The sequence below is a fragment of the Staurois parvus genome, unplaced genomic scaffold (assembly GCF_062004578.1).
Source record: "Staurois parvus isolate SC_StPar_1 unplaced genomic scaffold, SC_StPar_1.0 ptg000422l, whole genome shotgun sequence".
NCBI lineage: Eukaryota > Metazoa > Chordata > Amphibia > Anura > Ranidae > Staurois > Staurois parvus.
The window spans coordinates 6,647,226-6,673,150 of record NW_028318218.1 but is presented as its reverse complement, the minus strand read 5'-3'; the positions used below and the strand labels follow the sequence as shown (position 1 = coordinate 6,673,150).

The following is a 25,925-nucleotide window of genomic DNA, read 5'->3' as shown; positions in this document are numbered from 1 at the left end:
ATAAATGGGGGACACAGGGTATGCAACAGTCCTATCAGTGAAAGATGGAGGAATTGAACAGTCCCATAAATGAAGACAGAGGGACGTGAACAGTCCTACAAATGAAGGGCATAGAGAAATGAACAGTCCTGTAACTAAGGGCATAGGGAAATGAACAGTCCTGTAACTAAGGGCATAGGGAAATGAACAGTCCTGTAACTAAGGGCATAGGGAAATGAACAGTCCTGTAACTAAGGGCATAGGGAAATGAACAGTCCTGTAAATCAGGGCCAGTCAGGAGAGATGCTCCTAGTACTGACACCGGCTCTCTCAGCTGTGCCTTGTCCTGATTCTCTACGAACAACACAGATTCTCTCGGTCCCTGTCCTGTTATGAATGGTTCAGTCCCCATAGAGGACAGTCTCATTGTCAGCCTGCACTCCCCCCATCACATGATCAGCCAATCACAGCTATGGGAACTGACAGCTAATGGGAGACAAGGAATCCCAGCTCTGAACGGAATGTGGAAGGCGCCTCCTGATTGGCTGAAGGATGCTATTTGCTACATTGTATCTGTCACCTCTCAGTGCCCTCATGTGACAGATGGAGGCGATCGCTGAGGACTGAGCTCTGCCCGGATCGGTGAGTGGGAGCCGCCTGCACTGCAAGGTAATGACCCCCCCCCCCATCCCCATCCCCATCCATGGAGGGATGAGCAGCGAGGCCGGGGGGGGGGGCAGACTGTGTACAGTACAGAGGAGCCATTCCTATAGACCGGTCTGTGTTCCTGGATTCCAGATCATATACAATAGAGGAGGTTTATGAAGATGTGACCTAACATGCCTGAACACCTCCCGGCTCTGCATTGCCCATACACAGCCCAGGAGATCATGTGTATGAGTGACAGGTCTCTGATGGAGGGGAGAATGGTGTACACAGGCAACCTGGGCTCTCCAGCTGTGATCAGACTACATATCCCATCATACCCCTGCCTCTCAGGTCCTGCCTGTGGCTGGCAGAGTCTTGCAATGCCTCCTGGGACTTGTAGTTCCACAACAGCTGGAGTGAGTCGCTGTCACCTACCTCTGTTCTACACCTTGAAGAGCCGACATGTGGGGCGTTGGGGGGCGACTGCCTCTACTTTTCATATAAGAAGGCCGGGGGAAGTACATCTGTAATAAATCTATAGGTATACTGGATAATGGCAGATTTAACCACTTGCCCTCCAGAGGATTTACCCCCCTTCCTGACCAGGCCATTTTTTGGGTTATGGCGCTGTGTTACTTTAACTGACAATTGCGCGGTCATGCAACACTGCACCCAAATGAAATTTATGTCCCTTTTTCCCCACAAATAGAGTTTTCTTTCGGTGGTATTTGATCGCCTGTGCATTTTTTATTTTTTGCACTATAAACAAAAAAAACTATATTTTTTACTTTTTACTATTAAACCTGTCCAATAAAAAAATTTTAAAAATCACATTTCATCATAAATTTAGCCCAAAATGTATTAGTAATCTGCTACATGTCTTTGCTAAAAAATACATGTAAATTAATTGGTTTCCGTGAAAGTTATAGCATTTACAAATGGCGATATATATATATACTAGAATTTATCTTTTTTGTAATACTAGTAATGGCGGCGATCAGCAACTTATAGCGGGACTCCAGCGGGCATTCTGACACTGGGGGGAACTGACTTGATGTCTCTGACATCCCCAGTGACACTTATACAGTGATCAGTGCAAAAAAAAAGCACTGACACTGTACTAATGGCACTGGGAAGGAAGGGGTTAACATCTGGGGCAATCAAAGGATTAACTGTGTGCTGTGTATGTTTTACTGTGTGCTGTGTGTGTGCTTTCTTCTGTAAGCACACTGCTTTGTATGGCTCTGCTATGCAGAGCCATACAAGGCAGCGTGCTGGAGCTAACAGGGGAGAGATCTGTATTGTTTACATACAGAACTCTCCCCCGGTAGTGACACTCAGCGATCGCTGGATGCCGGAGGGGAATCTCCGGCCGGGACGTGGTGATCGGCAGCTGTTGCCACTAATAGTGGCACGAGTAGCCCCCTACCCGGAAATACAAAATCATGTCTATATGCGTGATTTAGCGCAGCCCTGCCACATTGTATCAGTAGTTCTGCTATAGGGTGGTCAGGAAGCAGTTAAATGAAATAAAGAATGAAAGTATAACTAAAAGCATTTGATTTTGTTTTGGATAGAGTGGAGAGGGATTGGAACCCCTGTCAGGTTGTTATTGTTGCCTGTGCCCCTGTTAGAGAGATTCACCCTAATTGTCCTGTTTACCGTTGTGACTGAAAATAAAAGTAAAATAAATTCCCAAAACAGGAATAGAGGGGAAATCATCCAAAGGGGACACTAATTCTGATGACACTTTGGGATTCCCCCACATTGAAGGGTCACTTCCTGTCCCACTTCCTGTGTTGGCTATGGGACAGGAAGTGAAGTGAATTTCTCTCTAATGGGACACAGAGGGCAAACAAAACTGACAGGGGTTGTAATCCAATGAGAAAAAAAAAGGTTTTGCCTTTAGCTCTACTTTAGTGTAATAAAGAATAAAAATGACTACATAAGAAACCTATTATATATTATAACTTATGTTGTAAACTGTTGGCGTTATATAAATCCTGTATAATAATAACTAGGGATGCACTGATACTGATATCGGTAATGGTGAGATACCAAGTGTTTTCACATGTACTGAAACTGATGCTTTGCAGTGAGATTTGCGTCCGTACAAAATGTATGGACGCAAATTGCACGACAAAGAATAGCATGCAATGTAAACAGGAGTGTGGTGCCATTCCTGTCCAAATCTCATGCAGTTTCCCCACTGCTCCTGTGTGAACCCATGCTGTCACACAAGGAAAAAAAAAACGCTTCACAGGTCAGCTTTCTCTTCTCTCCTTGCAGGGATGACAGTATGGGCTAGACGGTTTCTGATTGGTCAGCACCATGACTGTACTGACCAGTCAGAAGCTGTCTAGCTCGTACTGTCGTCCCTGCAAGTAGAGTAGAGAAAGCTGCAGGGATTTCATATCCCTGGACCTGTGAAGCAGCTTTTCCTTGTGTGGCAGTATGGGATTGGTGCAGGGAGGTTTCCCACACCGCTCTTTTGTTATGACAAGCCTGGGTTCACACAGGAGCTGCGGGGAAACTGCGTGAGATTTGGACAGGAATCACACCATAGTCCTGTTCAAATCACATGCTATTCTTTACAGTGCGATTAGCGTTCATACATTCTGTATGGACGCAAATTACACCACAGAGTATCAGTACTCGTACTGGCCGAGAAAAAAAAGGGTATCGGTGCATCCCTAATTATAACGAACCCTAACATAAATAGAAGGGTCAGAATACTTTATTTATTACAAGTACTCATATAGTGCCATCAATTTACACCGCACTCTACATATGCAGGTCAAACTCGAAAAATTAGAATATCGTGCAAAAGTTCATTTATTTCAGTAATGCAACTTAAAAGGTGAAACTAATATATGAGATAGACTCATTACATGCAAAGCAAGATAGTTCAAGCCGTGATTTGTCATAATTGTGATGATTATGGCTTACAGCTCATGAAAACCCCAAATCCACAATCTCAGAAAATGAGAATATTGTGAAAAGGTGCAATACTCTAGGCTCAAAGTGTCCCACTCTAATCATCTAATTAAGCCATAACATCTCCAAAGGGTCCCTGAGCCTTTAAATGGTCTCTCAGTCTGGTTCAGTAGGAATCACAATCATGGGAAAGACTGCTGACCTGACAGTTGTGCAGAAAACCATCATTGACACCCTCCATAATGAAGGAAAGCCTCAAAAGGTAATTGCAAAAGAAGTTAGATGTTCCCAAAGCGCTGTATCAAAGCACATTAATAGAAAGTTATGTGGAAGGGAAAAGTGTGGAAGAAAAACGTGCACAAGCAGCAGGGATGACCGCAGCCTGGAGAGGATTGTCAGGAAAAGTCCATTCAAAAGTGTTGGGGACTTTCACAAGGAGTGGACTGAGGCTGGAGTCAGTGCATCAAGAGCCACCACACAGAGACGGATCCTGGACATGGGCTTTAAATGTCATATTCCTCTTGTCAAGCCGCTCCTGAACAACAAACAACGTCAGAAGCGTCTTACCTGGGCTAAAGAAAAACAGACCTGTTCTGTTGCTCAGTGGTCCAAAGTCCTCTTTTCTGATGAGAGCAACTTTTGCATCTCATTCGGAAACCAAGGACCCAGAGTATGGAGGAAGAATGGAGAGGCACACACTGCAAGATGCTTGAAGTCCAGTGTGACGTTTCCACAGTCTGTGTTGATTTGGGGAGCAATGTCATCTGCTGGTGTTGGTCCACTGTGCTTCATTAAGTCCAGGGTCAATGCAGCCGTCTACCAGGAGATTTTGGAGCACTTCATGCTTCCTTCCACAGTCGAGCTTTATGGGGATGCTGACTTCATTTTCCAGCAGGACTTGGCACCTGCCCACACTGCCAAAAGCACCAAAACCTGGTTCATGACCGTGGGATTACTGTGCTTGATTGGCCAGCAAACTTGCCTTACCTGTGACCCCATAGAGAATCTATGGGGCATTGCCAAGAGAAAGATGAGAGACATGAGACCGAACAATGCAGAAGAGCTGAAGGCCGCTATTGAAGCATCCTGGTCTTCCATAACACCTCAGCAGTGCCACAGGCTGATAGCTTCCATGCCACGCCGCATTGAGGCAGTAATTGCTGCAAAAGGGGCCCAAACCAAGTACTGAGTACATATGCATGCTTATACTTTTCAGAGGTCCGATATTGTTCTATGTACAATCCTTGTTTTATTGATTGCATGAAATATTCTAATTTTCTGAGATTGTGGATTTGGGGTTTTCATGAGCTGTAAGCCATAATCACCACAATTATGACAAATCACGGCTTGAACTATCTTGCTTTGCATGTAATGAGTCTATCTCATATATCAGTTTCACCTTTTAAGTTGCATTACTGAAATAAATGAACTTTTGCACGATATTCTAATTTTTCGAGTTTCACCTGTATATTGTACATTCACATCAGTCCCTAACCCTCAAGGGGCGTACAATCTAAGGTCTGTAACTAACATTCATACATACACATACTGGGGACAATTGACCTACCAGCATGTCCTTGGAGTGTGGGAGAAAACTGGATTACCTGGAGGAAATCCACACAGCCACAGGGAGAACATGCAAATTCCAGGCACGAGGTGCTGTGGTCGGGATTCAAACCAACGACCCTAGTACTGCCAGGTGGAAGTGCTAACCATTTAGCCACTGTGCTGCTGCCATAGATGTAGAGAAAAACACACTAGATTTCTAGGATCACTAGCGGTTTCTAGCAATACAGCCAGACAGGGCTGTACACACCCCGTGGTCACAATGCCTTGCTTCATGATCACAGCAACTTTATGTCGGACAGCAGGTCTGTGGATAAAGGGGTACCACCAGGGGTGGACTGACAACTCATGGGGCCCCTGGGCAATAGGGGATCATGGGGCCCCTGTGTCTTCGCCCACACTCAAAAAAGCCTATGAAAAAGGTACCAGGGGCATCTCATGGGGCCCCCTACTGACCCCAGGCCCTTGGGCAGTGCCCAAGTTTCCAAATGGTCAGTCCGCCCCTGGGTACCACCAGCCCTCCTGTATGGCACCCGGGCCAGCTGGGTGAATTTGATGTGGAAAAGGGGGGGTGATTGGCACGGCAAGGAGGTAATTACTGGAACCGATCCCCTGTATGGCTCTCACTGCAGCAGCTGAAAGCTGGCTTCCTCTCCTCTCTCTCCCATTGGCTTTCAGCTGCTGCAGTGAGAGCCATACGGGGGAACAATTCCAGTAATTGCCCCCCCCACCGCACCCATTACCCTCCCTGTGCACCATATGTTTCCCCCTGCTGCCCAGGCCCCTTTGTGTGCCCCCTCCTTAGCAGTGCTGCTGACTTCACTCCTCTTCTTCCCACTGGCAGCTGCAAGCACACAATAGGATCCATCAGGGTGAAGAATGGGGGAAGGGCACATTAAATATGTCACATTTATAAGCCCCTTTCTTTCCTGGATGAACATAATGAGTGATCGGTACCAATCACTCACTGTGTTCATTCATACCTGAAGCATAATAAGCTGTATTTGTTTTGGGGTTTTGTTTTGTTTTTTTTTTGGGGGGGGGGTGCTCTGTCAGGTTGGCTGTATGGGGCCCCATGGTTTCTAACAGTAGCCCTGTTGGGCAGCACGACCTGTCAAACTCGCCCATTGATATCAACACCGCAACTGCAAGTCAGATGCTTGGGTGATAGTTGCAGCATGGTCCCGCAATGTAAAAGTGCCATTAGGCAAGTAAGAAGTAAAACAACAACAGTGTCAGGAAGCAGCAGAATGACATCCTGAACCCCTGCCAATCGATGCTATACCACCCCTTGAAAAGTGATCCACTGTGGATCACTTTTCAGAGGACAACAAGCATTGCCACCAGTGTGAAAGAGAACTTAAATAATTAAGACCTAGTTTACGCTTGTGGCCAGTGGACAGCAAAAATAGGCGACATGTTCTACTTTTGTTGACTGTATTGGAACACACTGCACTGGTGAGAGCTTTACCATTGGAATCCAGGTAAGGGTTGCACTAATACTGTTTTTTTTATCGGCAAGTACAAGTACCGATACTTGTGCCCAAGTACATGCTGATACTGCTACCTTTGCGGTGCGATTTGAACCCGTATAAAATGAATGGCCCAAATCGCACTGCACCCGCAGGGAAACAGCATGTAATTCAGACAGGAATCGCACTGCATTACTGTCCAAATCACATTATTATTATACAGGATTTATATAGCGCCAACAGTTTGCTCAGCGCTTTACAATATAACGGGAGACAATACAGCAACAATACAGTTCAATACAAGAGGGTTAGGAGGGCCCTGTTCCGTGGAGCTTACAATCTAGGAGGGAGGGGCTAGTGGTACAAAAGGTAGTAACTGTGGGGGATGGACTGGTAGGAGGAGTAGAAGATTCCGTTATTAGCTGAGGGCAGGATAGGCTTCCCTGAAGAGATAGGTTTTCAGAGATCGCCTAAAAGTGAGCAGAGTAGGCGATAGTCTGATAAATTGGGGTATAGAGTTCCAGAGGATGGGGGAGGCTCTGGAGAAGTCCTGGAGACGAGCATGTGAGGAGGAGACAAGGGAGCTAGAGAGCAGGAGGTCATGCGAGGAGCGGAGAGGACGGTTTGGGTGATATTTGGAGACCAGATTTGGGGCAGAGTTATAAATGGCTTTATATGTTATTGTTACTGTTTTGAAGTTTATCCATTGGGGAATGGGAAGCCAATGGAGGGAATGGCAGAGAGGGGTGGAGGACACTGAGCGGAGGCCAGTGGAGGGATTGACAGAGAGGGGTGGAGGACACTGAGTGGAGGCCAGTGGAGGGATTGGCAGAGAGGGGTGGAGGACACTGAGCGGAGGGCAGTGGAGGGATTGGCAGAGAGGGGTGGAGGACACTGAGTGGAGGCCAGTGGAGGAATTGGCAGAGAGGGGTGGAGGACACTGAGTGGAGGCCAGTGGAGGGATTGGCAGAGAGGGGTGGAGGACACTGAGTGGAGGCCAGCGGAGGGATTGGCAGAGAGGGGTGAGGACACTGAGTGGAGGCCAGTGGAGGGATTGGCAGAGAGGGGTGGAGGACACTGAGTAGAGGCCAGTGGAGGGATTGGCAGAGAGGGGTGGAGGACACTGAGTGGAGGCCAGTGGAGGGATTGGCAGAGAGGGGTGGAGGACACTGAGTGGAGGGCAGTGGAGGGATTGGCAGAGAGGGGTGGAGGACACTGAGTGGAGGCCAGTGGAGGGATTGGCAGAGAGGGGTGGAGGACACTGAGTGGAGGGCAGTGGAGGGATTGGCAGAGAGGGGTGGCTGATACAGAATGGTTAGTAAGGTGGATGAGTATGGCAGCAGCATTCAAAATAGACTGAAGAGGGGATAGCCTGCGATGAGGTCGGCCAATGAGGAGGGAGTTACAATAGTCAAGGAGAGAGATGACAAGGGAGTGAATACATTTCTTAGGGGTTTCAGTGGTAAAACAGGGTCGTATCTTGGAGATGTTGTGGAGGTGACGTATACAAGATTTGGACAGAGATTGGATTTGGGGCTGAAAGGACAGATGGGAGTCTAGGATTACACCTAGTACCCTCGCATGAGGGGAGGAACTGATGGTTGTATTATTGGTCTTGATGGAGAAGTCAGGGGAGGGGGCACGGGCTGGGGGGAATACTAGGAGCTCATTTTTGGAAAGATAGAGTTTGAGGAAGTGGAGTGACATCCATGCCAATCCATTGAGGAAGTGGAGTGACATCCATGCCGATCCATTGAGGAAGTGGAGTGACATCCATGCCGATCCATTGAGAAAGTGGAGTGACATCCATGCCGATCCATTGAGGAAGTGGAGTGACATCCATGCCGATCCATTGAGGAAGTGGAGTGACATCCATGCAGATATGTCACTTAGTAGGTTAGTGATGAGAGAGGAGACTGAAGGGGTGAGGTGAGGAGGAGACTGAAAGGGTGAGGTGAGGAGGAGACTGAAGGGGTGAGGTGAGGAGGAGACTGAAGGGGTGAGGTGAGGGGTGCGATTCTTTGCAGTGTGATTTGAGCCCATTCATTTTGTATGGACTCAGATTGCACCACAAAGGTATGGATGTCAGTTATCGGAGTATAAGACTTGTACAAATGCTTGGTATTGACATCGGTATTGGTATCTGTGCAACCTGTTGCCTAAAGTCCATGCTTTTTTGATGCAGAAAAAAAAAGCACAGGACTGCATGTGGTGTGAACCGTCCCTCAAGCTGCAAAGGCAGCCAGATGGAGCTATACACATGCAGCTTCAAAAATAATCCCCCCTGCCTTGTTCAGCAGGCAGTACCGCTGCCAAATGCCACTCATTGAAATGAATGGGGCTGCAATACAAGCCCCTCGCATCCAGGTGCAGTGTGCACGGTTGCAGCGTGGTGTTGCAGGCTTTGAGCATTAAAACAGACTGTGGGAAGGCAATATCTCGCCTCCCAGTTGACCATTAACTGCCCTATGAAAAGTGATCCACCACAGATCACTTCTCAAAAGGGCAGGAAGGTTTGCCACTGTAAACAAGCCTTAAAGCCAGGTTCACACCACATTTTTTAGTGCTTTTTGCGTTTTGCAGAACTTCACTACAGTCCATTTAACATGGTTTTCTATAAGACACGTTCACATCTATGCGTTCTCAGCCGCTGCATTTTTGGAAAGGGTCAGAGACTTTTTTCCTGCAGCAAACTGCAACACACATAGGTATGAACCAGGCCTAAGGGTCGGTTCACATGATAGAAATGCAGTCTGGATGCACGTTTTTGACGCATATTTTGGCGTGAAGCAGTGCGTTTTTGACGCATTCTGGCATATTTTTGATGTGTTCCAGTTTTTTCCCCTTTCTTTTTCTTCAATTTTAATAGGGAGATGTGCGTTCCAGTGCATTTGTGGTGCGCTCCAGTCAGAGGTGTATTTAGGTTTCGTGCTGCCCCAGGCAACACAAAAATTGTCTCCCCCCCATGGAGAGACCCTGACACTGATCAACACCCCCTCTCCCCCACGAAGAGAGTCTGACATTGACCAACAACACCCCAGCCCCCCGACCCGAGAGAGCCTGTTACTACCACTGCCCCCCATACACTGGCAAACGCCCCCCCCCCACTACTGCAAGAGATAAGACACTCACCTTCACAGCTCTGGACATCCCCTGGAACAAGAGTCAGGCTCTGCATACGCTATTAACAGGCCGCAGCTCTCTCAGATCCCCGTGCTGCATGTGTCCCTTCTTCCTTTCCTTCTTTCAGGGGATGGTACTGCCCCCCTGAAAAAAGCTGCTGCCACTCTGAAAAATGCCACCCTAGGCAAATACCTTGTTTGCCTTGTGGTAAATACACCCCTGGCTCCAGTGTATTCCGATGCGTTTTTGATGTGCAGGAAAAATGCAACCTGTTCTGCTTTTTTTTCTGCATACTGGAACTGCAAGCGCTGATGTGAACTATGACATTGAAAACCATACAACCTACTTTCTGTGCGTTTTGGATGCAGAAAAAAAAGCACATTGAAACGCATGTAGTGTGAACTGTCCCTAAAATCTCAGGCCGCCCCGCCCACTGTAAGAATACATTCAGACGTCTTCACGGCCATGGCGTTTTTAACTTGGGCTACAGACTTCTGACAGGCAGTACCGCCTCGTCTATTGAGTCCAGTCCTACAATTAAAAAATAAAAGAGGAAAAAAATGCATTCAGGAGATGGCAATAGCTCCTAGATTGTAAGCTCGAAAGAGCAGGGCCCTCGAACCCCTCGTGTATTGTATTGTTACTGTATTGTCTCATGTTCTGTCCCCATTGCTACTGTACAGCGCTGAGCATACCCTTTGGCGCTATATAAATACTGTATAATAATAATAGCACCTTCTGAAGACTGGCAGCTGCTGCTATACTACCCTCTGAAAAGCGAATCAGTGTGGATCACTTTTTAGAGAGTGGTAAGCTTACCACAAATGTGAAAGAAGCCTTACAGGGCTGATGTTGAAATGATGCCCTTGGATCAAAACTGGAGCTGTTGTCCGCAACATCAAAGTGAGTTTCAGCCTTCTTTTACTGGAAGTTAAAGTATATACACCCAGTCACTAAAATCTCACAGAGACTTGTAAGTTAGGCTGGCCATAGACGGGCCATTTATCGGCTGAATTGTCGGCCGATAAATGAAAAATCAGTCATTGCTGTTGCTGATGCTGCCACCAATGTCTACAAAAAACAGCCGTTTTTCATGAATTTTCCAGCATGACCGATAAAAATAAACGAGAAGATCCACGAAAAACGGCCAACGGCATTGCCCCACTAACGGCGTGAATATTGGCCGATTTTTCGTGCGGACGAATATTCACCCGATAAACGACCCCTCTATGGCCTGCATAAGTATCATTTCAAAATAATTTTTATAGTTTTATATTTGCATTAAAAAAATACCAGATGGTCCTGCCAGGTAGGTCTTTCTTCAGGCACTTCCTGTTATAAGGTGACAACACTCTGACACTGTGCTCCTTCGTTGTCAACCTGGCATATCAGATCCTGATGGAGACTACAAATGGCCATTTCAACACACATTAAACAGGCAAGGGTTGCCACTATTTTGAGTCCCAGCCTGCCATGCAGCTATTGATGGAGTACATGTAGACGGGAAGTGGCTGCAAAGAGGCTGCAGGGGATCAACAGCACTGAGATGTAACAAAGAATGTAGAAAAAAGTATTTTTTTTGTTAAAAAAAACCCCACATTGTTGTAAATACACAGTTCTAGGTCAGTCACTTAGTTTTTATATCTAAAGACAAACTGATGCCAATGGTCACCTACTTCTGGCTGTTTTTGGCTTTTTGCACACACACAGAAAAAAGGCTGCAGATCAAGAAACTCAAGATTCTGAAGCTGTTGGATGAGTATGACAGCCAGGGAACTGGTCTTTTAAAAGAGAGATGTCATTGATTGCAACCTAGTGACTTTTGACACCTTGGGGTTTATTTACTAAAGCTGGAGAGTCCAAAATCAGACTCCCTTCTGCATAGAAACCAATCAGCTTCCAGGTTTCATTGCCAAAGCTTCATTGAACAAGCTGAGGTTAGAAGCTGATTGGTTTCTATGCAGAAGGGAGTCTGATTTTGGACTCTCCAGCTTTAGTAAATAAACCCCCTTGATACCTTAGATATAAGGGCAGCACAGTGGCTAAATGGTTAGCACTTCCACCTGGCAGCTCTAGGGTCATTGGTTCAAATCTCAACCACGGCACCACCTGCCTGGAGTTTGCATGTTCTCCCTGTGCCTGCGTGGGTGTCCTCCGGTTTCCTCCCACACTCCAAAGACATGCTGGTAGGTTAATTGGCTCCTGTCTAAATTGGCCCTAGTATATATGAATGTAAGTTAGGGACCTTAGATTGTACACCCCTTGAGGGTTAGGGACTGATGTGAATGTACAATATATATGTAAAGCACTGCGTAAATTGACAGCGCTATATAAGTACTTCAAATAATTAAAGCCAAAACTTTTTTTCCTTTGTTGAGTCTGGATTGGTTCATACACCTGTCGGTTTTTCTTTAGTTTGATTTGTTGTCCCTGTGAAGAGATTTCCTGTCATTTCCTGTCCAAAAATAAAAAGAAACTCATTTTGGCTTTAAACTTGAACCCTTTCCCGCCAGCCATTAAAAGAAATCTTACCATCTGAGCCCAGGAGAAGCGTTTCATGGGTTTCCAATCATGTGATCACTTTGATTGGATGTCGTGGTGATCATCTGATCAGGAGCTCTGTGACCAGTCACAGTGCTGTGATTGTGCGATCAGTGCAAAACAATGACGCACATATGTGGCAGCACCTCCATCATGCCGCCCAGGGGCGGACTGACAACTCATGGGGCCCCCGAGCAATAGGGGATTATGGGGCCCCTGTGTCTTTGCCCAAACTCAAAAAAGCCTATGAAAAAGGTACCAGGGGCATCTCAGGGGGCCCCCTACTGACCCCGGGCCCTCGGGCAGTGCCCGAGTTTCCAAATGGTCAGTCCGCCCCTGATGCCGCCGTATATTTGGCTACAGCCAACAGGAAGATATTAGGGCTCGTTCAAACCTGTTACTACCACCCCTCTGAAAACTGATCCACAGTGGATTGCTTTTCAAAAGGCAGTAGAGCAGTGTCTGCTGCCTCCTAGATGCCCGTCTTTTTTTTCTCTAACAGCGGAATGGGGATTTTCTGTGTAAATACTGCACTTCAATCCTGAGCCAAGCATTTGTCTAGTGGTTGTGGTATAGCCCCATTCATTTGAAGTACTATAAGGAGTATAAATGTTGCTGCAGCTACAGCATCTGTGTGACCCCAAGTGGCAGCATCAAGGCTACTTTCACACTGTCCCGTTGAAAAAATGCGTTTTTGATTTGTTTGCATTGCGTTTTCCCCCACTGGACAAAGCACTTCCCACAGGCGCGCTGCGTTTTTGATGCAGTTTATATTCAATTCAATAGGGAGGTACATTTTTGGTGCAGTTTTTGTACCAGATGAAACATACTCTAAAAATACAGCAAGCAGGATTTTTTCACCGCAACTGAAGCGGAAGAGATCAGTGTTAAGAGTGCCTTAGGATTTAAAGGGATGCAGTTTTCTTTTGCTTTTTTTCAACTAAAGAACGCACCAAAAGCGAATGCATGTGAAGGCAGTGTTAACCTTTCAGTTGGGTGGTCAGGAGCACTGCCCGAGGGCCCGGGGTCAGTAGGGAGCCCCATGAGATGCCCCTGGTACCTTTCATAGGCTTTTTTGGGTGTGCTTTGAGTCTGGGCGAGGACACAGGGGCCCCGTGATCCCCTATTGCCTGGGGGCCCCATGAGTTATTAGTCCGCCCCTGGTCGGGAGGGAAAGGACTAAGGCTGGCCATACATGGGTGGAAAATCAACCGATTTTGCGTCCGAAAATTGGACCTAAGAATCCAGACCTAAGACCTAAGAGCGTTTTTCGCTCTGTTAGTGGGTCAATGGCACCGGCTGATTTTCGTGGTTCCTCCCCTATTCGGTGATCGGGCATGTTGGAAAATTTGTAAAAAACAACCGATTTTCGACACAATGATGGTCAAATCGTACGATCGTTTTTCCGAAAAGAATATGAGCCGTGACCTGGAAGGAACAGAAGTTTTGCATGTTATATGGGGTGAACTTTATGACTTGGTCGGTCGATTTTTGAAATCAATGATGGCACCATTGGATTACCGAGCAAACAACGTTTCTGATTTTCGGACGAAAAATCGTTCAGAATTTGAACCATGTATGGCCTGCATTAAACTCAACGAGCTCAAGCTCCTTTTTTTTAACCAGCAGCTCCACTGTTTGGCCTCGTTTAGCTCTGGTTCACACCGGTTGCATTGGAAGCATTTTCCCAATGCGTTTTTGGGAGGTGTCTGTTGTCATGTGGGAGAAACCAGCAAAAATGCAGCAGAAACACATAAAAACCGCAAGCACTGTGTTCTTCTGCATTTCTCTTGAAGTCTATGGAACCAAAAATGCAACCTGCTGCCGGAAAAAAGTCCTTGACCCTTTCCAAAAAATGCACTGGTGGAAAAGGCAGAGATGTAAACGTGACCCATAGGAAACCTTATTAAATGGACTGTAGTGTTTTTCTGCAAAATTGAAACTGCACCGAAAAACGTTTAGGTGTGAACCAGGCCTTACATGGGCAGAATGGGGGGTGGTAAAACATGTGGTTTAGCCACAGTTTTACCACCCCGTCTCCCACCTTAAAGACAACATACAGCCAGAGGGAGCTGTACACATGCAACAGCTGCTATGCTTTGCTTTGCAGCTGCTGCAAATTTACTGTGGCTTTTTGAGTTTGACAGGCGGCATTATCTGTCAAATTTGCCCATTGAAATCAATGGGACTGCGCCGCAACCGCAAGCCAAGTGCTGAGCTTACAGTGGTGGCACAGTAATCGTATTCATCTAGAAGGCAGCATCTAGAACGCCTGCAAGCTGATGATTCACCACCCTCAGAAAAGCAATAATAGAGCTTGTTTTCACTTGCGTTAGCCCTCTGAAGAATGATTTGCTGTGGATCGCTTTTCTAAATATCACTCAAACTGTACTCTCCGCTCCTCACAAGACCTCCTACTCTCTAGCTCCCTGGTCTCCTCCTCCCATGCTCGTCTCCAGGACTTCTCCAGAGCTTCCCCCATCCTCTGGAACTCTCTACCCCAATGTATCAGACTGTCGCCTACTCTGCTCACTTTTAGGTGATCTCTGAAAACCTCTCTCTTCAGGGAAGCCTATCCTGCCTTCAGCTAATAAATGGAATCTTCTATTCCTCCTACCAGTCCATCCCCCACAGTTACTACCTTTTTCACCACTAGCCCCTCCCTCCTAGATTGTAAGCTCCAAGGATCGGGGCCCTCCTAACCCTCTTGTATTGAACTGTATTGTTGCTGTATTGTCTCCCGTTATATTGTAAAGTGCTGAGCAAACTGTTGGCACTACATAAATCCTGTATAATAATAATAATAGACCATGAGGAGGTGTTACGTTGCCTAAAAGCCTGCCTGGTTGTAGCCCAGTTGAATAAAGCTTGCAGTACTGCTCACCGAATGTGACAGCGGGGGAAGGTCATTTTTGATTTGCATTGTGGTTGTAGCATGTATATACGGCTATCTTTGCAGCTTGGGGGAGTGGTAAAAAGGCAGTTAAAGCACCTGTTTTTACCATCCCCCAACCACAAATGTAACCTAGGCCCCATTTATACGTGCAGATGGGGCTGTTACATGCGGGAAACCTAGCAGGGGTTTCTGGCGATAAGCGGCAGGTTGAAGCTCCCTGCAAAAGTAATAGGAGACCGACAGCTCCGGCATGTAATTGGTGAAGTAGCCATTACTTGTGAATGATTAGCCCTGGGTGAAGACTGCCTGCCTGTTTGTCTGTCTCTTGCTTCTTGTGTTCTGCACAGGTGAGAACAATAGTCAGGGTGGTGAGCACACCTGTGTCCAAGCACAGAGGTCTTTTTAAATATCATCAACCACTCTAAGTGGGGAAAAAAAATAATAATAATAATGAGAGGTCGCAGAAGGAGACGAGGAGCTGGAAGCTGCAGGAGATCCCTGAATTCCACTCTGGCAGCAATGGCGGAACATAAAGGCATGGAAGATGTTCCAATTAATAGTGGAGCACCGCCGTACTCCCAGGCTCTAAGGTGTACTTTGCAGGCTAGGAGGGGAGTAGGCCGGGGGAAGACCCGGCATGGATGGAAAGAGGAAAGACTCCTCCGATCCCAACAGAGTTCCCATGGACTGTGGAAGAACGTACAGGACCTAAAAACTGAGGAGGATGAGCCACACCAGACCATGCGTCCAAGGAACATTCGATTTTCCCAAGTGGAAAACATGGTCCTCGTCTCCAAACTGCTGCCGCTATATGAGCAGCTACTGGGCAAGCAGAAGTCCAAGATCTCCTTCTACAGGAAAAGCCAGATGTGGCAGGAGATCTGCGAGGCTGTCAATGGAGTGGGACACAGACAGCGCACCGTCCATCACTGCAAAAAGAGGTTCAACGACATGAAGCGGCAAGTGAGGAACAAGCTGAACCGAGAAAAAAGCAATGGGAGCGAAGGATCCCCTCCAAGACACGTCTACTACACCAAGTATGAGGAGGAGCTCAAGAAGGTCTTACCAGCCGAAGTCATTGATGGCATAGAGTTCTTCGATTCCGATCAACCTCAAGATCCGTACCTGGAAGAGGAGGCCGGTAAGTGCTCTGAGTGTACACTTGTATTGTGCTAAAATATGATGTTCTGGGTGTAAGGGGGGATTCCTCTTTTGGATGGGACTTTAATGGCACATTTCTCTTTTATGGAATAAATTTGAACAGTTCAATGAACATTTTTTTTTTAAAACAATATGCAATTTTATTTTATTTTTACAATTTAAAAAAACAAACAAAAAGCTACAATACATATTGCAATACGTATTGTAGCTTTATGTTTGCTTTTTTAGATTGTAAAAATAAAATTGCATATTGTTTTTAAAAAAAAAATTTCACTGAACTGTTTATTATATAAGAGAAATGTGCCATTAAATTCTCATCCAAAAGAGGATTCTCCCCCCCCCCCCCCCCTGTATTCTTTAGGGATGTTGGAACCTATTGTATCCCTTCCTTTTTCTATTTTGTCTGGGTGTGATCAGGGAACAGGCTTTGCAATAAAATACGTAGAAATCGTCTGCTAAGGCCTCATGCACACTGGGCGTCAAAAAATTTCACTTTCAAGAGTGTTTTCCGCCTTCAAATTCCCCCGACGGGTTGATTTACTAAAGGTAAAATAGACTCCTTTTTTCTTTAGTAAATGTAATGTGTTAAATCTTCACTTTGCAAAGAATACCCAATCAGGTGAAAGGAAAATTTAAAAAAAAAAAAAGCATGTTTGCTTGCACATGATTGGATGATGGCTATTAGTAGAGCTTCCCCATCATATACTAAGCTCTGGGGATAATGTGTGCAATTGAACAATCTATTTGCCTTTAGTAAATCAACCCCATGTCTCCATGCACAATAGAAACCCAGAGCCAGTGCATTCAGGAGAGGAGTTTATGGCGCTAAAAAACACCCAACGCACGTTAATATTGGGCACTAGGGGCCTTGGGCATTGTACAAACTGGCTGCAGGTTGGGAGCTGGTTCACATGTATGCGAATTGTATATGTTCTGAACTGCATCCAATTCGAATGACATGTGAAAAAACATTGCTTTATATTGTGTCTGTTCACATATGTCTGGAGTGTGGATTCCGTGCACATTGAAGAGTCCTATCAGCTTTCTGAGCAGTGCGTTGCGGCTCGGGTGCAAATTCAGGCCCATTGACTTCTATGGAACAGGATAAAATCCTGACTGGAGACTCTGAACAATTACTTTACCAATTACAGTAGCTGTTAAAACAGAGCTTCAATTTGCACCATACATGTGTGAATCCAACGCTTTCTGACAGATTCCAGCAGCTTTTCTGAAGCCTTTGGCAAGGTTCACACTAGGGATGAGCTCAGGCATTTTTGGATCCTATTAGGCTAGGTTCACATCTATGCAGATTGCGTTTGATGCAATTTCAAGGTGCATTTTGGCTCCCCTTTTTTTTTTTTTTTTTTTTTTTTTTTGTGTGTGTGTGATTTTAGCTGGTTGTTAAGGAGCAGGTAGTCACTGTGTCCTTTTAAAACGGAGCTCCACCCAAAAGGGGAAGTTCTGATTTAAGCCTTTGTCCCCCGCTCCCCATTAAGGATTGGCAGCTTTTGTGGAGTGGGTACCCGAATTTATTTGACAAGTACCCTCTCCCATGTCTGCCACGATTGCCTAAGGCAATTGAAAGCGTAAGTTGTCCTCCCCATCCCCCCTCCCTGTAGTCTTCTGGGACACGTGACCGGTCCCAGAAGACTACAGGGCCATTCACAAAATGCAGCGTTTCTCGTGCATGCGCAGTGGGCACCCGGCTGTGAAGCCACAAGCTGTCACAGCCAGGTGTCCACATTGAAGATCCCAGGCCAGGGAGAGAAGACGACCGGTGAAACCAGCGGTGGTGAGGACACCGCTGGACCGAGGGACAGTAAGGGGTTTATTTACTAAAGCTGGAAAGTCCAAAATCAGACTCCCTTCTGCATAGAAACCAATCTGCTTCCAGGTTTCATTGCCAAAGCTTCATTGAACAAGCTGAGATTAGAAGCTGATTGGTTTCTATGCAGAAGGGAGTCTGATTTTGGACTCTCCAGTTTTAGTAAATAAACCCCTAAGTGTCTGTATTTTAAAGGTCCGCAGCTACAGTTTTTGTAGCTGCAGACATTTATTGATTTATTTTTTTCAGCTGGAACTCGCTTTTAACAACTGAGGAGTCAGCAGGGTTCCCCGCTGACAGCTGATGGCTCATCGGTTAAGGATGCAGCGGCTGCCCACTCTTTAACCAGCTGCAGTCACAAAAAATGCAACATGCAAACTGCATAAATGCATCAAAAATGCAATACTTTTGGTTCCATTGAAGTCTATTACAAGCAAAACCCAATCTGCTGTGGGGAAAAGTCCCTGGCCCTTTCAAAAATCTGCACTGGCTCAAAATACACAGACGTGAACTAGATCCATAGGAAGTCATGATAAATGAACTGTAGAGCATTTCTACAAACTGGAAAATGCACTGAAATCCACATAAGTGTGAACCTAGGGTTAAAGAAAAATCTGCACTGCCCCACTGAACCAAAAAAAATTTGAGCAAATATTCAGTGCAGCTGCTATCTCTGATGTGAACGCCCAAAACTAAAAAATGAATGCGACAAAGCTGTCACCTCACAATTAATGAATAAGTTGCCAAAAAAAATCATTTCATAGCATACATAATTGTATAAATTTATAAAACATAAAGTGCATATGTGCAGTCTAGTGCAAACTCAGGTGCAATATCACACAGAAAAGAGTCTTGTGCTTTCAAAAATCAACAAAATATACAAAAAAAAGTCCCAAATGATGACTAACTTTCTTCTGTTAACCTCTTGCTTACTGGGCCAGTTCGGACACTGTATATGTAAAAATCTTTTTTTTTTTCCTTTTTTTTTTTTTCCTTGCTAGAAATCTACTTTGGAACCGCCAAACACTATATATTTTTAAGCAGATGCCCTAGAGAATAAAATGGTGGATATATGTTTTTGCAGCGGTATTTGAAATGCAGTACTCACTTTTTTGGTAAAATATAAAAGATGTTACGCCAAATAGATGCCTAACGTCACACTTTAAAATTGCCTATGTGTACTACTGTACCCAAAAATCTCCATAGGCGATACTTTAAAAGCCTTTACAGGTTACCAGTTTAGAGTTGCATAGGGGGTCCGGTGCTAGGATTATTACTCTCGCTATACAGTTTGCAGCGATACCTCATATGTGTGGTGCAAGCACAGTTAGTCTGTGTGGCAACCTGTATGCATGCATCTCTGGGGGGAAGCGAGCGCTTTTTTAAATTTTTTATATTTTATTTTTTTTTATTTTTTTATTTTTTCCTCGTTAATCGCTTTTATTGTTTAATATTGTCAGAAGGAATGTACAGTAAACATCCCTGTGTGACAGCAATAGGCAAGGGTATGTACTATTTATTGAGAGATCTGGGGTCTAATCAGCTGCTTTACTGACTGGCACCCGACCAGTAAACACAAAGCCGAAACCAGAAGTGATGAAATACTCATTGCTTTCAGTACATATAGATCGGGGATCTTTCAGTTCTCCATGATTACTGGGTTTCCCAGTGGGAAGGCGGCAGGAGGGGAAGAACCCCTGACCACCGCTTGTAAAAACAGTACAGTGGCTGATTAGCTGCTAGGATTGTTTTGTTTTGTTTGAGTTTTTTTTTAAAAAAAGAATCTCTTGCCAAAAAAAGCTACTGGGATGATGCCTGCAGCTGCAACTCAACGACATACAGGAATTTCCTTGGGTGGCAAGTATTTTAAATAAAGTGTACCATGTAGTTCCGGTGAATGATCTAGTACAGACATCACTAAATGGCGGACAGAATGACAATCCTATACGGACAAAACAAAAAAAAAAGTCTTTATTGATTTTTGTAAGCACTGGACACTTTTCTGAGTGATATTGTACTTTGATTATGCACTATGTTTATCGACTTTATACAATATGTATGCTATGAAATGTGTTTTTTTTTTTTTTGGTAATTTTTATTTAAGTGTGAGGTGATGGTGCTTTCGCATTCATTATTTTATGTTTGGATCCTAGAGAGAACCCACCTGAGCTATCCTGCCAGGAAGCTGTCACTGCGTATTGACAATCATAAGCAGCTGAGGTATTCTCCGGTGCCACACGTGTCCATTGGGTGTGTAATCCTGGGTTCACATATATGCGGTACGGTATATTGCATGTGATTCGCACAAACCACACCGCATTCCTTTGCAAATCACATGGGATTTGTGTGTGGTATGATTGGAGCCATACATTCTGTGTGACTCTAATCGCACCGCACACCCAAAGGTGGGTTTTTTTTTTTGTGCTTTTTTTTGTTTGTTTGTTTTTTTAATAACTTTAAGTACTTTCTGTTTTTTTGACCTGAAGCATACTATATATGCAGCCAATTAAGTCTGAGCTCTTAATCTCTTGCTGCCTGGGTAAACAGAGACCGACTTATCGGACAGCTCTTGGTCTCTAGTAATGATCAGGAGCTGGTGGGACCAGCTCCTGACATGTGACCACTGTGACAGCCAATCACGTGATCAAGCAGACCTTCCTGCCCACCAGGGTGTAATAGCCCAATTAAAGGGATACCTGGGCTGGGCAAAAAAGTAACCTAGCTTAGTGACTTGGGAAGTCCTGAAACCATTAGATGTGCTTGACAGCTAGGCAACTAACATTTTCTGACAAGGGTCCACTTACTTTTCTCTTCTATCTTTAAATGATATTTGGGCTTGGTTGACAGTTCTTGCAGCTTTCCAGCTGAGGCTTGCCATAGGTATGTTTAAATTTATATCCATCATTCCTATTAGATAAGAAAAAAAACTAAATTCCAATACAGCTTTAGAAAATACATTTATAATGTGTACAACCTCTGTTCTTTTTCAGAACTAGAAGTGCTGCTAGAATCTTCCGCATGTGAAACTTTTGGGGATGTGGGTTGCCTGCATCATCTCGGCTGTGTCCCCCAACTTCTCCAGGTCCTCACTACAATTACCACCTCCAACCTCTGTTACTTGTGTGCCTCTGTAGAAACTGGAGTTTTAGATGCTAAAGATCCTAGCAGTGCCTTCGACACACAGCATAGACTGGATACAAGGGAGATACTAACGTAACTAAACATAATTATTATTATTTTTTTTTTCTTCATTTGTTTTATTAGATTACTAAAACCAAAACATTTCTCTTTGCGTATGGCTGGGCCATCCAGAGTGGCAGTGTGAGCGAGTGATTTGTACTGATGCTTGGTAGCCATCTTGAGCCATACTTCAAAACAATTCTCCTACACTTGCCAATAGGGAGAACCGTAGACTGCACACAAGGGGCTTTATTTACTAAAGCTGGAGAGTGCAAAATTAGGCTCACCCCTAAGCAGGCTGTGTCTGAGGTATTTCTGCATTGCGTTTTGTTTTTTTGATGTGTTTTTTTTTTCTTTTTTGTCTTTTTGTTGCTAGGCAGATTTTAAATGCAAAACATCTATAGAACCAAAAACGCAACGTTTTGCTTTCAATAAAGTCCCTGACCCTTTCCAAAATCGGGTAAAAACGCACAGGTGTGAACATGACCCATAGAAAATCATGTTAAATGGACTGTACTGCGTTTCTGCAAAGTGCAGCAGAAAATGCTTAGGTGTGAACCTAGGGTCACTTCTGCATATAAAGCAATCCGCTTCTAACCTCAGCTTGTTCAATTAAGCTTTGGCAATAAAACCTGGAAACTGGTTGGTTTCTATGCAGAAGTGAGACAGATTTTGCACACTCCAGCTTTAGTAAATAAACCCCAGTGCTTTTTTGCATGGTTGTTGGTTTGCTAGAGATATGGAGGACCGCAGTCTACCAGGGCTGCCTGAAACAAAGGCAGGAAAGCTTTGTAAAGGCTCTGTGCTGGGGGAAGGGCAAATGTGGGACAGGAGCCTCTCCTGCATCTTCATTGTCCTAGATTCTGTCTTCTGTTTATACTAGAGAGTAGCTCTAGTTTGAGAGTTATAGGTCACCATGGTATCCAAAGAAAATTTGCAATTTACAATAATGGTAATGAATCCCTGTTTCCCCATGCTCAAAATGAGTAAATTACACTGGTTTAACGTTGTTGCATTTCTCCCCCACCCTATGGACCAAAAGGTGGTAACTGGACAGTGTCCATCAAATCTGTCCACTGTGCCATTAGGCCACTGTATGCAATAATGCGCCATTTGCCTCTGCTTGGAAGAGGGGTGCGCTTGGCATCTTCACCTTGTGTAACAAAGGACCTTGTCCTAGCACTTCTGCACGGTGGACACTTTGGCATCTTCACCTTGTGTGCCAGAGTTCCATTCCTAGCACTCCTGCAAGGAGGAAGAGGGAATCTTGGCATCTTCCCCATGTGTGCTGGAGGACCTTGTCCCAGCACTGCTGCCCAGGGAGGAAGGGGAAAATGTTGACATCTTCTCCTTGTGTGCCAGAAGATCTTGTCTCAGTACTGCTGCACAGGGCATCTTCCCCCTTGTGTGCTGGAGAACCTTGTCCTAGTACTGCTGTGTGGGGAGGAAGGGAGAATCTTGGCATCGTCCCCTTTGTATGCCGAAAGACCTTTCCTAGCACTGTGTGGGGTGGAAGGGGAATCCTGGCATCTTCTCCATGTGTGCAGATGGACCTTGTCCTAACACTGCTGCCCAGGGAGCAAGGGGAGAATCTTGGCATCTTCACCTTGTGCACCAAAGGATTTCCCAGTACTGCTGCTGGGGATGAAAAAGGAGAACTTTGCATTTTCATCTCTTATGCCAGACTATTTCCCAGCACTGCTACTCATGTTTTATAGACTAGAGTTTTGTTGAGTTCTTAAAGTACAACAATCTGGCTGATTCTGACAACTGTCAGTTTTTGGTGGAATTGGCCTTAAACTACACAAATCTCTAGCTTGGAAAAAAAAATATATAATGTCTATTTTTACTTTTTACTTTAGGGCCTTCATGGTTTTCACAGCCTCAAGACCAAGATCAAAAAGAAATTTTATTGTCTGATACTGAACTCCCAATTTCCTTGGATTCTGAAACGGAAGAATTGCCAGTAGAGGAGCAGTTGCCTGTTCTCACAGATGACACCCCAACACACACTGAAGCGTCAAACCCATCAGGGCCCTGGAACATGTCTGCAGATTCTCAGTTTCTGCAGGCTAAAGTTTCCAGCAAACCAAATTTGCACAGCCTCCACAAAAAAAGATCTCTGCATTCACCAAGTAAAAACATTCATTGTACACTCTCTCGAGCTTTGACTCCTACTAAATATCTCAATATCCTGAAGGCCAATCAGCACTTGTTCCGCAAAAGCATGATACATGAACTGAATGTCCTCCATGTTGATTTCTGCCATTTGACCCATCACATCAGTATAAATTATGACACTGCTAAGAAAATGCTGCAAGTAGAAACCCAAAGGAATCGCATATTGCTTCAGATGAACAACAACATTGACAGGCTCGCTGAAAGCATCCAGCAGCTGGCAGATCAGCAACAAACTGAGCGAGTCCTGATACATGACCTTCTACAGAAACGAAGGTCAAGGGGAAACCAAATGGCCAATCCGACAGGTGAATTTCCTGCAGCTCCCACTGCTCGCTAGTCTGGCCTTTGCTGACAAGGAGACCTTTATAAATCTTGTATAGGAATAAAACTCGGCAGTTTCTGCACTACGTTTAAAGTATACGATTTTCTTATTCGTTTGATTATCTTGTACAATAGTTGAAAAAAAAAAGTACATAACAGTGTTAGAAATGAAATCCTAAAAAAAAAATTAGCAATAAAAAAAAAAAAATAAATGAGTTCTCTACAGAGACACATTGGTCTGTGCTGCATGACTATTGGATGCTGTGTATTTGTTTTTTTTGTGTGTTGTTGGTGTATTTTTTTTGTTAACTTTTGTGTCAATGGGTAATGGCAATTGCATCCACCATGTAGAACCATTTTTGTTGGCAGGTTATGTTTCTTTGAATTTAGAAGTGTTAAACTCAGGACTGAAATGCCACTAGGTACAGTTTTAGACTCCTTAGTGCAGATCCTTATAATAGGCCAATATAGCCACCGGACACAGCCTCAAAAGGCAATTTTATTTTCTAATATATTGTAGATTAACAGTATTAAGAGATAAAATATATATATATAATTTATTTATATATTTTGTTTGTTAAAAGAGGCATCAGCAATATTGTTTGGGCCAAGGATTTAGAGGCCATGAAGTCTTACCTGCCTTGGGCTATATTCAGCACAACTGCAGCAGCCCTCCATTGACTGTGTATATGGTTTATTACACACTATGGGCACTGCTCCCTGTTGAGGTGCTTATCGTTTTGATTAGGAACAAGTCCTATTTAGATGCTCAGCAGTAGGTTTCCATATAAATTTATTTTTTTATTTTTTTTTCAATGTGAAAGCACTCTAATCTCAATATTTTGTGTGTACACTCTCTAATCCTGAAGGAACGGTTTCTATGTATAAGAACATTGTTTTGTGTGTTTTTTTTTTTTTGTTTTTTTTTTGTCTTTGCATTTTGTGAGCAATGGCAGAGCCAAGCAAATTTAGATACATTGATTAATAAACTTTCAGCTTTAACCCCCACTTGCAAACTTGCTTGCTATACACTATAGATTTTTTGTTTAACGTTCTTGTTAGTGGAGTCCAATCAACATTGGGTTTTCAACCACTGAGAAAAGAGCATTTGGAAGATGCAGGATAAAAACTTTTTTTTTCTCAAATTTTCTAAGAGTATGTGGTTTTCATTTGGGAAATTCTATTCATTTCAAATTTGAATGTTAAACAATTTACAGCACTTCTGAAACACCTTCATCTAGTCCATTGAATGTACAAAGAATTTTCATATGAAGGTAGGCATGGTCCACTATTATGACTTATTTCATTTTTTTTTTTTTTTTAAGTTTTAGATAAAATGGGGAATTGGAATGCTTGTCAAGTTTTCATTGCTGTTGGTGTCGCTATTAGGAAGCTTTACCCCATTTGTACTAGTGATCGTGATCACCGAAGGTGAACGGAAATCCCAAATTTATGTGGTCACCCGAATGGGGAATAAAGGGGAAATCATCCATCGGGGACAATAGTTTCTGACTACTAGGGATCAACTGAATTGCCCTGGTTTCAGCAAACTTGGATGCCCTGAAATCAGTGGGAGCTGTATCTGTTAAGTCAGGCAATAGAATAAAATAGCATGGGGATGTGGGCATTGCTCTTGGGAATATGGTGTACATTTATTAAGCAGAGATGATTTATCTCATTTCAGTTCTCTGGGAAAAATCTTCTGTTTATGAAGCAGAAAACATTTCTTCTCAGGAGATACGTTTTTTCCTCTGAGATCTATGCAGATGGGGGAGGGGCTGCATGTGATCTCCTGAAATAGTTGTGGGATTACAGATCACCTGAGTCCAACCGCAGATAGCCGAATGAAAACTGCACTGCTGCTGGCCAGTTCTGGGAGGCCGTCATATGACCTCCTCCCAGAACGTGCTCTCCTGCGCACCCCCGGCGATCTCCGTGATAGCTGTGTCCTACAGACACAGCTGATCACGTGATGTGATAAAAGTCCAATCACAGCAGCCTTATACCATGTGATCAGCTGTGTCCAATGACACGCTGATCACCAGGAAATGCAATTGCTGGTTCTCTACTGCACTTTCCTCACGCTGTCAGAGCA

General features: G+C 44.5%; 2 protein-coding genes across 2 annotated transcripts in view; both read left to right on the top strand.

The window, feature by feature from the left end:
- Positions 1–500: 500 nt before the first annotated feature.
- The window catches only part of KBTBD3 (kelch repeat and BTB domain containing 3), a 41,201-nt gene continuing 15,776 nt past the window's right edge, over positions 501–25,925 (top strand). Inside the window, exon 1 of the mRNA XM_089687292.1 lies at positions 501–648. The gene's annotated coding sequence lies outside the window, so the exon portion shown is untranslated. The remainder of the gene's footprint in view (positions 649–25,925) is intronic.
- Positions 13,427–24,087, top strand: LOC149454633 (uncharacterized). The gene is made up of 2 exons (XM_089687293.1): positions 13,427–16,303; positions 23,191–24,087. The coding sequence occupies exons 1-2, from the start codon at positions 15,613–15,615 to the stop codon at positions 23,844–23,846; spliced, it is 1,347 nt and encodes a 448-aa protein (XP_089543419.1). The 5' UTR covers positions 13,427–15,612; the 3' UTR covers positions 23,847–24,087.